This window comes from Sus scrofa, chromosome 16, assembly GCF_054392235.1.
Source record: "Sus scrofa isolate SSC_HxYL_T2T_F1_AM1 chromosome 16, Sscrofa_HxYL_maternal_Yorkshire_Landrace_v2.0, whole genome shotgun sequence".
NCBI lineage: Eukaryota > Metazoa > Chordata > Mammalia > Artiodactyla > Suidae > Sus > Sus scrofa.
The window spans coordinates 46,517,578-46,531,095 of NC_139398.1; the positions used below are offsets into that span (position 1 = coordinate 46,517,578).

Consider the following 13,518-nt stretch of genomic DNA (forward strand, 5'->3'; position numbering starts at 1 on the left):
GTTTGTATATTTTGATGAGTAAGCCTTTGTTGGTTGCATTGTTTGCAACTATTTTCTCCCATTCTGTAGGTTGTCTTTTCATTTTGTTTATGGTTTCCCTTGCTGTACAAAAGCTTGTAAGTTTGATTAGGTCCCATTTGTTTATTTTTTATTCCTGTTGCCTTTGGAGAATGATGTAAGAAAACATTTGTATGATTTATGTCAGAGATTGTTTTCCCTTTGTTCTCTTCTAGGAGTTTTACAGTGCCATGTTTAAATCTTTAAGCCATTTTGAATTTATTTTTGTGTATAGTGTGAGGGTGTAGTCTGATTTCATTGATTTACATGCAGCTCTCCAGTTTTCCCAGCACCACTTGCTGAAGAGACCATCCTATTCCTGTTTCATATTCTTGTCTCCTTTGTTGGAATTTAATTGACCAGAGGTATCTGGGTTTATTTCTGGGCTCTCTGTTCTGTTCCATTGATCTGTATGTCTGTTTTTGTACCAGTACCACACTGTTTTGATTACTGTAACTTTGTAGTATTGTCAGAAGTCTGGGAGAGTTATGCCTCCTGCTTTGTTTTATTCCCTCAGGATTGTTTTGGCAATTCTGGCTCTTTCACAGTTCCATATAATTTTTTTTTTTTCTCTTTTTAGGGCTGCATCTGTGGCATATGGAAGTTCCCAGGCTAGAGGTCAAATCAGAACTGTCACTGCTGGCCTACACCACAGCCATAGCCACAGCAACACCAGATCTGAGCTGCATCTGCAACCCACACCACAGCTTATGGCAACACGGGATACTTAACTCACTGAGTAGGGCCAGGGATCGAACTTGTGTCCTCATGATTACTAGTCAGATTCATTTCCACTGAGCCATCATGGGAACTCCCATAAATTTTTTGATCAGTTGTGCTGGTTCTGTGAAAAATGTCATGGGTAGTTTGATAGGGATTGCATTAAATCTGTAGCTTACTTTGGGTAGTATGGCCATTTTAACAATATTACTTCTTCCAATCCAGGAGCATGGGATATCTTTCCATTTTTTTGAATCCTCTTTAATTTCCTTTTTTAATGTTTTGTAGTTCTCAGCATTTCAGTCTTTCATATCCCTAAAAGTTCATATTTTTAATCATGTTTCCTTTCTTGAAATATATAGTTGTGATTGTATATTTTATAAGAAAATTTTAATAATTGTTTTTTACCAGCTTTGAAACTAAACTTTGCATTTTCAATTATATTCAGATTTCCTCTGGTGAATACATTCAGATGTCTGGTCGTGCTGGAAGAAGGGGAATGGATGATAGAGGAATTGTGATTCTTATGGTAGATGAAAAGATGAGCCCAACGATTGGAAAACAACTACTTAAGGTAACCAAGATAAGCTTCTGTGTCTTCACCAGGAATTTTAGAAGCATACCTCAGGACCACATCAAAATTAGGTTGTGTCAGGTCTGTTACCTTTCTGAGTAGATGAATTAATTTATTAAACTATCTAGGTTTATGAAGGTAACTGCTGACATTTTGTACTCTACTTTCTATTCTAATATGAAAAGAGCAAGTCATGCAGTGGAGGGGATGTGAGGGTCCACAGAGAGGACAGAAATGTTTACTTTGCCCTCTAAGATGCCTCTGTATCTGACCCTTGCACTGCACAAACTGCTCTTCACCCATCAGAACAGGAAGTAAGGCAGGTGATATCAGTGTTTTGGGCAGTTACTTTCCTCTCCGTTTGTAACCCCAGATAGCTTAATTAATTAATTCTGAAATCTACCATTCTCATTCATCCTATTGATAGTTTATAAATTTCCCAGTAATAAATTTAAACTTACAAGCTTTATTTCAAATCATCCTGTTCATTTTGCTGGCTTAGTATTTACGTTTTGGATTGTCAAAGATTTTTATTTGTTTTGAAGAGCTTCTTAAGGAAGTTTTACCTGGTTGCTTTTCTTCCCTTTCTCCATATAGTAAGGAATTACATGTCCCTAGAGCGCACTGTTAATAAGATAAGAAAACTTGGAGTTCCCATTGTGGCATTGGTGGCATCTCTGGAGTGCTGGTGTGCAGGTTTGGTCACCAACCCAGCACAGTGGTTTAAGGATCTGTGTTGCTGCAACTGGGACATAGGTCGCAACTGTAGCTCGGATCTGATCCCTGGCCCAGAAACTTAACATTAATTAAAAATATAAAATTAACTTCCAGCTGATTATCTACTTAAAATAAAGCTTTAAAGCATGATAAGACATACATAGGTCAGTATTTCTGATATATACTGTGCTCAACTGCTGTCGCTTAGAACCTGCATGGAGATTGAGATGATTGTAGGAAGCCTGGTATGCTAAAGCAAAAATAGACAAAGGTTTTTTTTTTTTTTAATGTTTTTACATGAGTGAAGACAAAGCTTATCTCTGTATATTCACAGTGATCATATGTCTTTTTTTTTTTTTTCCTTTTTAAAGATTAATACTTGGAAATCCATTTTAGGTATCCATATAACTTTAATTCACTGTATAAGGAGAATGGCACGTGACTGAAAATTTGTATTATTTTCTTTAAATTTTATTGGATATAATAAGCACTAATTTTCTTTTCATACTCTGTGTATGGAAAGAATTGAATCAGGAGGTAATATTTTAATGACAGCATCTGGTTTCTTTGTTACAGATTTTTTTTCTTTCCATTTACTTGACATTTCTAGATTTGTTACCCTATAAATGTAAAGTACTGTCATCTTTAATTTTATTTTTAAAAAAGTTTATTTATTATGGAAAGAATTAAGATGAGATCTACTCTTTTTTTTTTTTTTTTTTTGCTATTTCTTTGGGCCGTTCCCACGGCATTCGGAGGTTCCCGGCTAGGGGTCGGATCGGAGTTGTAGCCGCCTGCCTACACCAGAGCCACAGCAATACGGAATCCGAGCTGCATCTGCAACCTACACCACAGCTCACGGCAATGCCAGATCCTTTAACCCACTGAGCAAGGCCAGGAACGGAACCCACAACCTCATGGTTCCTAGTTAGATTTGTTAACCACTGCGCCACAATGGGAACTCCGAGATCTACTCTTAATAAATTATTAAATTGTAAAATGTGTTGTTGACTGTAGCAATGTTGTATAGCAGATCTCTAGAGCTTATTTATCTTGCTTTGCTGAAATTTGATGTCCTTTAATTAGTACCTCTCCATTTACTCCTCCCCTCAGTCTCTGACAGCTACCATTCATTCATTCTACTCTTTGATTCCATTAATTTGACTATTTTAGATACTACTTCTTATAAGTAGGATTATGCAGTATTTGTCTTTTCGTGGCTGATTTATTTCGCCTAGCGTAATGTCCTCACTTCATTCATGTTGTTGCACATTGTAAAATTTTCTTTAAGATTGAATAGTATTCCATTGTATGTATTTACAGTCCTTCCTTGGTGTTCTCAGGGGATTGGTCCTAGGACCTCAACAGATACCAAAGTACCAAAATCTAAGAATTCTCATGTATCTCACATGAATGATACTGTGCTTGCACATCCTTCTTATATCTAGAGATGACTTAGAACAGGGAATGCTATGTAAATGCTATTTAAATAGTTGTAAATGCAGTGTAAACTGTTGTCTGTGCCACCTGGCACATTCAAGTTTCACTTTTTGTAACTTTATGCAATTTTTTCCCCCCAGTATTTTCAATCCATGGTTTACTGAATCCTCAGGTTGGGAACCTGAGGATATTGAAGGCTGTTTGTATAGTCATATCATTTAGCATACAAATTAAGATGCTGTAATAGTGAAAGAAGGGGCTATTAATAATCATCATATCAGGTGTAACTTGTGGTTATCCTGGGCTCACTTGGATACAGTGTTTAAATGCTATGTTGAGTTTCAGGTGAGGGAAATTCAGATGTATTCTACAGCAGTTAGAATATAGAAGCAGAACTTGAGGTTGGAAATAAACATTTAAAATATTGAGGCCCCAAATTTCTTAAAGGAGGTAATAATGAAAAGAAAAATAATAGAATAGTAAAGACTTGGTCTGTTCGCAGAATTATGAAATACCTGACTTGTCTTTCTCTTCCCCAAGAATGTGGTTTTCATATTAACTCCACATCTCCTTTTGGCCCTATTTTCAAGGAGAGTGGTAAAAACATTAAGATTTTAGGGACTTACTACATAGCACCCTATGAGGAGGGGCATTTGATTTTTTCAGGAGTTAAAGAATACCACCATTTGCGACTTTAAAATTTCGTATAGTCTCCTCATAAAATTCTTTATGCATTCATTTATAATTTTGAATGTAATAAAGCTGGCTTAATGGACCTCTATTGAAAAGCCCCTGACTACCCTAAGAATATTTGTATATTTTGCTGTACCATTTAGAAATTTACATGTCTTAAAACACTTCGCTTCTGAATATTTCACCATGTATATCCCAAGAATTTGGTCATTCTCTTATACAATTACATAACCATCTTATTTGCATTTTTAAAAAAGTGTTTCTGAAAAAACATTGTAAGAAAAAGTTAATACCAAGGAAGTATTTTGGATATAAACCTTCTTGCAAGGTCATACTATTGTAGATAAATGTTTTATTTTGCCTCATCATTAGCCTAGCCCTTCTTTGTTAGCAGCCACAGTTAGAAGAAAGAGGAATTATCAAAATGTAGAATAAAGAATGGCCTGTAAATTTGGGAGAAATTTATGCCATTACAGGAAGCTAAGAGTTTCATGATAATTAGCTTTTATCTGAATGTTATTCTGAAATGCGTTTAGTGTGCTCTGTCAGCACAGGCTAGGTTATGCAGTTTTAATTAAATCTCGGTAACTAAAAGATTTGTTTCTCTTAACCTGTTCATTGTAGGCTTACAAGGGAGGTTATGCTTATCATTATTGTTTAGGGATTCAAGCTGATAGAGAAACTACCATCTTGAACATTATCAGTCACTGTGCCAGAACGGAAAATATAAGTATTCACACCAGCAATTAAATAGTTGGCCTGGAAGTGGTTCATCACTACAGTTTATTTGGTCTACCCACTGGGGCAAATTGCATAATCCTGTCAAGTGCCTAGAAGGCAGAAAGCTAAACATACTTGGCTAACAGTATTTTAATTGCTACTGTGCTATTTAACTGTTTTATCACTTTGTGTTGGTCATTTAAAGGAAAGAACACATTTCTGTAGTAGTCCTTAATGTGAACTAAATTATTTAGCAGGTTAAAAATATTTTTGTGTGTGAGTTCCTGTCGTGACCCAGCGGTTAACGAATCCAACTGGGAACCATGAGGTTGTGGGTTCAGTCCCTGGGTTAAGGATCTGGCGTTGCCATGAACTGTGATGTAGGTTGCAGACACAGCTTGGATCCCGAGTTGCTATGGCTGTGGTGTAGGCCGGTGGCTACAGCTCCGATTAGACCCCTAGCCTGGGAACCTCCATATGGCACGGGAGCGGCTCTAGAAAAGGCAAAAAGACAAAAAAAAAAAAAAAATTTTTTTGTGAATTTATTTGAAAAACCTACATTGATATGTTTTTTTTCCTCTCTCAGGGCTCAGCTGATCCTCTAAATAGTGCTTTCCATTTGACCTACAACATGGTTTTGAACTTACTACGAGTAGAAGAAATTAATCCTGAGTACATGTTGGAAAAATCCTTCTACCAGTTTCAACATTATAGAGCAATTCCCGGAGTAGTAGAGAGTAAGTATGCAGTTACCATAACAGCCTTATTTAGCTAGGGGAGTCTAAGTAGCAAAATTACTATATTATTGGCTACTTTGGCCTTTTTTTTCCCTGGTAAACCAAATCTTCAATCTGGCCATCGTAACCACCTAGAACATTTTAAAGTGAAGGTAAGGAAACTACGATAGGACATGATTCTCTACTTGATTCAAATTTAGTATAATTTATTTTTATAGACGTAGCATATTATAATATATTCGTGAATAACGATATAACAAAATGCCTGGTGTATTAAAATTTTACTTGCAAGGAGCATGTATACTACCCTTTTACTGTTTTCCCATTGTACAAGAGTGCCATAGCATACATTTATGAATTATTGAGGAAACATGCTCTCAGCTGGATTTGAGGTTAGCTATTTTAGAATTTATAGCTCTTGGAGTTCTCTTGTGGCACCATGGATTAAGGATCAGATGTTGTTGTTGCAGCAGCTTTGATCCTTGCTGTGTCTCGGACTCGATCTCTGGCCCAGGAACTTCCACATACTGTTAGCATGCCACCCCCCCCCAAAAAAATGATTTTCTAACTCCTAATATTAAGACAGTCCTTTCTAATGTCCCACAACTAAGCATTCTGTGGTAACTTTGTTCAAGTAGAATTGTTTATTGTGTGTTCATCCTTACATATTTTAGAAGATATCCTGGCTGATCGACATGTAGAGCTGCTTAAAACTTAGAAGCATAGTTTTAAAATACTGGTTTGGGTAAATCTTATAAAAGTAACGCATAATCATAAGGAGGAAAAAAAACCCAGAAAACTTAGCAAAAGATACAAAGGAAATTTAAGATCATTTGTAATCTCACACAGAGACAGCCACACAACCGCTGTAAACGCTTTGTGGTTCCTGCATCTTTTTTGTTTTTCATGCATATTTTTCATATTTTTTAAAAAGTAGTATCAAATGTGCAGTTTGGCAATAGTAATGATGGTACTTATTATTATTATTTTTGTTGTTGTTGTTGTTGTTGCTATTTCTTGGGCCACTCCCGTGGCATATGGAGGTTCCCAGGCTAGGGGTTGAATCGGAGCTGTAGCACCGGCCTACGCCAGAGCCACAGCAACTCGGGATCTGAGCCGCGTCTGCAACCTACACCACAGCTCACGGCAATGCCGGATCGTTAACCCACTGAGCAAGGGCAGGGACCGAACCCGCAACCTCATGGTTCCTAGTCGGATTCGTTAACCACTGCGCCACGACGGGAACTCCCGGTACTTATTATTGATATCATTTGTTAAACATTTACCGTATGTCTGACCTTGTGTTAAATGCTTTACATTCACTAACTCACTGATTTTGGCTTTTTAAAATTTAATCTCAAGTGTTCTTTGAAAGTATGGTTTTTAATGACTACATAATAATTTCATTTTAGAAAGGTACCATGATTTATTTAACAATAAAGTTAAATTTATTTTAACAAATAGATAAGATGCTACCCATTCAGTTTTTATGTAGCTGAAAGTAAATGAAATGTAATAATGTGCCTTAAAAAAGTGAAAAAGGCTTGGAACCTCTAAGTGAGTTAAATTCTTATATTTATTTTTAACCCTCACCTGGATGGCAGAACATATTATTTCCTCTTAATTTCTTAGGTCTTAATTAAAAGTGCCTTCTTCATTACAAACTTTAGAGCCAGAAACAGCTTTGGCATTATTTTACAGATTTAAAAAAATGAGGCATAGAGAAGTTAAGTCAGTATGTAATGTAAGGTTACACATTTGATTGATGGCAGGTTTGAGATGGGAATATTAAACTCCTGCACCTAAGCTATACTGTTTTTATTAAAGCATGGATCATCCCCTTTTAAAATGATAAGAATAGATGTAACTTCTCTGGTGAAAAAAAAAACAAGGCTGGAAAAAAAAAAAAGGATAAAAAAAAACTTGAGCTGGTTGATTTTAAGACTTACCTTTACTTAGATTTCCACAAGCAAATCTATTGATTAAATCTTTAAAACACACCTTATAAAATTAATCACAAATGTATAGTTTTAGATCACATTAATTTTAATATTTTCTTGTGAAATATTTAATGCCATTTGTCTTATGATATACTATAGCCTTAACAAAGAGAAAGGAAAATATGATTCTCTTCTCAAAGAATTGTGTTTTTAAAGGAGCTATAAATCTCCCCTCCTCCTGCAAAGAATTATATGTGATAATAGAATTTAAAAAATCAACAATATTTAAGTACAGTGTGGAAATGGGTTTGAGTAAGGGGGGTTTTAAAATCAGATTAATACCAAAGAAGGAAATTTACTAATTTTACTTTGTGTCATAGACATTTCAGATGCTTTATTTAAGCAAGTATAAGGTTACAAGTCTGCTTAAATACTTTAAATAAAAGGAATGAAACTTTAAAATATTCCTCCTAGGCAGTTAGCACTATGTCATGCATGACTAGGATAATTATACATACATATACAGCCAGAAAGATTGAATAACTGGAAGAAAGAGGTTGCACATTGGTACACCTACCTTTGCTTTTTCCCCTCCTTTGTAAAAATAGTGTATTTGAACAATTATTAAACCACTTTTTAAAAAAATTGAATGTAATTGTAATTGACTTACAATATAGTGTTAATTTCAGGAGTATAGCAAGGTCATTTGGTTATTCGTATATATGTATACATCTGTATTCTTTTTTTTTCTTCACACCCATGACATATGGAAGTTCCTGAGTCAGGGAGCAAATCTGAGCCCTAGCTGCAACCTACACTACAGCTGTGGCAACATGGGACCCTTAACCTACTGTGCCAGGCTGTGGATTGATCTCGTACCTCTGCAGAGACAATGCCGAATCCTTAAATCCACTGTGCCGTTGCGGGAATGCCTGTATTCTTTTTTTTTTTTTTTTTTTTTTTTTGTAATTCTTTTCCATTATAGTTTATTACAAGATTTTGAATATAGTTCCTATGCTGTACAGTAAAACCTTGTTATTTATCTATTTTATATATGGTTGTGCATCTCTTAATCCCATACTCCAAATTTATTCCTACCCTCTTCCCCCTTTGGTTAAAGTAAGTTACTCTTTAAACTTTCTTCTTTTGTAAATCCATAGAAAATATCCCAGATATGGCAAGGGATAGAGGGAGAACTCTTAAAGTGTTTCACCATTTATTTAAAGCCCTTCTTAAAACTTTAGCTGGGCTCAGATTGTTCAATATGAACAAGACTCTGCTACTCACTCTGTGAACTTAAACATCACCACCATTTCTCCATTCCTTGTCCCCTGTCTTCTCAAGCTGTTGTTGCTGTTGTTTTCAGGGTGGTTCTAACTGATTTACCTTTTTAAAGGATTGGAACATAATCTTTGACTCCTTGTGTTGCTACTATATACTTGAATGTTACAATGGAAATAACCTCGCATTTCCCCACTTTTCTTTTTAAAGGGCAAGACCTATCTTTCTAATATTTGGAACTAATAAATAGATTAAATATCAAAATTATAACAGACCTTTTAATGGAGGAGGTAGGAACTTAAGTGATGAAGGTGCTAATTGATGAGGTAATTGCAACACCTTTAGTAGTTTGCAGGACTGAGAGTTGTGACCAAAGAAGCATGTAGTGTAAGAGAACGTGATTAGAGGTGATAGGGGCTATCCTGTGTGCTTTGAAAATGCAGAATGCATCTTGAATCAGATTTATTCTTATTTCACTGTTACTTGAAAGAGTATAATTCTTTTTGATATTGCTGTGTAGAATCTTTTCAGGAGACCTGGTATTATTTTCTACATTTTAATTATTCACAGAATTAAAATGTAGACTCTTATCTTTGGAAGCATAGAATTACTCTCTATTTTACAAATACAGTTCTTTAATTTTATAACAAACTCTGATGGCTGATATACATAAGATGTTTTCCATTTTTATTTATTGAATCCACAGTAGATTTTCCTGTGAGCCATAAGAGTAAAAATTCTAGGATTTCACTGTTCCTTTACTGAAAAGAAAAGTGCAAATCTAATTTTAATCTTTTTGCTTAGTTTCATAAATAGATAATGCCACGGTTAGCAGGAGCTAAGGATTTAAGACATGGGTTTGAATCCAGACTCCCTCAGCCTTACTTTGCTCCTCTATACATTTGGCCTAATATCAAGTTCATCCAGCTCCTCATAATTAAATGATATCATTTATGTTAAATGCTCAGTAAGTGCTTTTTTTAAAATTAGTGATAGTATTGCCATAGAGCAATAAGGCCATTTAAACTTTAACCTTTTGTTCAGTACTGGGAGTAATAGTCCCTTTCTCCATCACTCACAGGTCCGTATCTATTGCGCATATGATATGAATATATTTTTGGAGCCATCACCTCTCCACCCCTTCAAAAGAAGGAATTTAATTCCAGACTCTTAAGAGTTTATGGGCATATCTCACATGCTATTTCCTAATATATGAGGCTTTACATGGTGATACACTGCAGGGAAACCAGCTTCTTCAGCCAAGGTTCCTATACCCTTTGATTGATGTGCAAGAGATGCTGTCCTTAATTTGGAGGAAAAGCAGGCTGCACCTAAACTAACTTCCTGGAATGATATATAGCTGTAGTTAGAATTCTAAATATGAAACACATGTGATTTCTTAAAATGTCTCTCAAACTTTTGATTCATTAGTTAAATGGTCTGAGTAGGGAAGTGATTTGGAGTGGAGTGGAGGATGATGGCAGTGATGATGCATGAAACAGAGTCTGTTTATTACAGCTCCATAAACACCTCCTGTCAGTGCTTAGTTTTATAATTGTATCTTTTTCTGATAAAGCCTTTTATTCTCATATGAAAGGAATACACTTCCTGTAAGAAGTGATGCAGTTCATTTAAAAATAACCAGGATGTGGAGTTCCCATTGTGCCACAGTGGAAGCGAATCAAACTAGTATCCATGAGTGGGTTCCATCCCTGACCCTGCTCAGTGGGTTAAGGATCTGGCATTGCTATGAGCTGTGGTGTAGGTCACAGACGCGGCTCAGATATTGTGTTGCTGTGGCTGTGATGTTTGACCCCTGGCCAGGGAACTCCCATTCGCTGAAGGTGTGGCCCTAAAAAAAAAGCAAAATATAAAAATTAAAAACAAAAACAAAAACAGAAAAACCCAGGATGATCTGATATGCCTTGAGGGTGCAAAAGGCCAGAAGTTAGAGGTAAAAAGAAAAGAAAAAAAATTTTTTTCAAAGCACATGTCTCAATACTTCAGCAGACTTAGTGGTAGCATATGACTCTGATATCACTAAAAACAAGCAATCAATAAAGATAATAGGATTGGAGGAGAAGGAAGTGATCTACAAACTCTGGGTCTCCTCACACATCACTGATAACATTTCAGTCTCCTCCAACTTCTTTTTCAGCCAACATTTTAAGTATCTAAATGTGTGCTTTCTTAAAATGTGCCCAGAGGTGAACTGTATATTCTTTATGAGGTTTGACTAGGGGCAGGTATGATGGAAACATCGTTACTGTTCTTGATTTTTCTAAGAAAGAAAATCAAGTAGAAGGAGACTGTAGAGAACAGTGTTACAGTTGCTGCCCATTTCTGATCATGTAGATTATATACTGAAAATTCTTCATACAAGAATTGATCTTTCCACAAGCCAAACTTAAGTGATGGAACTTAATAATATATGTTATAAAGATACACATATCTGCATCTGTTTGTATCAACAGATGCAAATTTCTATGTAAGCAATTATTTTCAAAAGATTCCTGAACAGCTGGAAATAAAATGGATTGTTCATTGGTAAGGGTAAGGGGAATCCTACATCGGTACTTAAGACTCCACCTAGACTTTGATTCTGCTTCCACATAGCATGTGATTTGGGTCAGTTCTCCTAACTGTGATTCAAGTCCCAGAAGAATAATACAGATATTATAGTAACTATTTTGAATACCTGAAAAGATTATAAGGGTCAGATTAAATAATTTTAAAAACTACTTTTTCAGCTATAACGTGCTCATCACGTGTAAGCTGCCCTCGCCATCAAATACCTTCGATTAGCTCTCCTAGGGTTTCACCTTAAGTCAGGACATTCTTTGGAGCTAATCTGTGCTTCTCATACTGTCGTGCAGCCCTCCTCTGGTTGCGTTTAATGAAATCAAAAAAACTGCTAGCCACCACATGGTTGTTCTCCATCTCTCTAAATGTGAAATGCTGTTAAGTTGCTTTTTCTCCCTCTCTCCCTTCAGGTGCTTCTAAATGCATATTGTTTGTTCTATTCTGGATCACCTCTTGTACCCAAAGATGATTATTTCATGCCTCAGTGGTGTAGATTAAAACTGAACATAGAAATGAGAAATCCTCAATGATTGGAAGAATAGTCAAGCATTTTTTGGAAGGCATAGTTGTTTCCAAAAATAAATTATTGTCTAGGACTAACATTGGAATAAGGCAGGAAAAAGTCCTCCTACTCTTGTGGCTGTACCTTCTGTAGGAGTGGACTGATGGATGAACTCTGTTGAGGCCCTAGGTGTCAGGCTGTGTTGGTTCTAAGGATATAAGGGTGTCCAGGGTGAGGGCTGGGTCTCAGGAGCTCACAGAAAAACTTGAGGGGTGCAGAGGTAAGCTGAGGGCTAGGGGCTAGACTGGCAAGGGAGCATGAAGCTAAGTATGCAGGAAGAAAGGGCTCTCTAGAGGTCAGCTTACAGGGGTAGGGCGCAGGTTACAATGTGCTGTTGGAAATTAGGAGCTGCCTGTGAGGCAGATGGGATACTATTCTGAGGGAAGGAAGAGAAGTGACCTCTAAAACACATTCTTTAGGAGTTCCTGTTGTGATGCAGTGGAAAAGAATCAGACTAGTATCCAGTCAGTCAGTCAGGGATCCGTCATTGCCATGAACTGTGGTGTAGTTCACAGGTGTGGCTCGGATCCCGAGTTGCTGTGGCTGTGGTGTAGGCCAGAGGCTGTAGCTCTGATTAGATCCTTAGCCTGGGAACTTCCATATGTTACAGATTGGAGTTGCCACTGTGGTGCAGTGGATTAAGAATCCGACTGCAGTAGCTTGGGTTCAATCCCCAGCCCGGTGCAGTGAGTTACAAAGGCTCTGGTGTTGCTGAAGCTGTGGTGTAGGTCAAAGCTGTGGATTGGATTCAGTTCCTGGTCCAGGAACTTCCATATGCTGTGGTTGTGGCCATTGAGGGAAGAAAAAATAGATGCAGAAGGGAAAAGACCTGGGAAATTGGAGCAAGAAACAGATTTTTAATAGTTTTTTTGTTTTTCTTTTTAGTCAAAAGATCATTTTGTTGGTGACTTGACATATTTCCCTTCTGTCTCCATGCAGTGTGTTGAATTTTGCTGCTCTTTTAAGAATAACTATGTAGGGTGGGCATTTGGCTGTAAGTTGGATAAGTATGGGATATTAAGGAAGGTTTAGCAGTCAAAAACTTTGCTTTTCTTATTCCCTTGCCTGATAGCACATTCCTAGTTTTTCACATTTACCTTTTTCTTCTTTCTGAAAAAATAAATAACTAGGATGATGGAGTTATGCCTAAAAGAGTGCAAAAGAACAGAAGTTAGAGGGAGCAGTCTGTGAGAAGATTGAAGATGATGATGATACAGTAGTAATATCCTTCCTGTTTACAGTGTTATATATTGTTAGCTATGTACTTTATATATCTTTTGTCAATTTCTAACTATAGCCTTGTAGAGTATATCTACTGTTGTTATCCTTATTTTGTGGATGAAGAAAGTGAAGCAGGTTAAATAGAGGACTTTGATTTATAGAATAGAACTGAGAGTCCAGAAGTAAACCCATATGTCTATGGTCAGTTGATTTTTGACAAATGCTGCTGGCACAACAGGATAACTATGTGCAAAAGAATGAATTTGGACCCTT

The 13,518-nt window shown here is 36.5% G+C and overlaps 1 protein-coding gene across 7 annotated transcripts in view; it reads left to right on the forward strand.

Moving 5' to 3' along the window:
- MTREX (Mtr4 exosome RNA helicase) overlaps positions 1 to 13,518 on the forward strand; it is a 126,226-nt gene that overhangs the window by 45,843 nt on the left and 66,865 nt on the right. For 6 of the 7 annotated variants that reach the window (XR_014831302.1, XR_014831303.1, XR_014831304.1 and 3 more), the window contains exons 15-16: positions 1,226 to 1,351; positions 5,508 to 5,658. Coding sequence is in view for 2 of the 7 variants with exons in the window: in XM_085002229.1 (XP_084858355.1) it covers positions 1,226 to 1,351; positions 5,508 to 5,658 (277 nt within the window). In the remaining 5 variants the exon portion in view is untranslated. Of the gene's footprint in view, positions 1 to 1,225; positions 1,352 to 5,507; positions 6,689 to 10,651; positions 10,784 to 13,518 lie in introns of those variants that run through there. The other variant, XR_014831306.1, reaches the window with a different exon arrangement.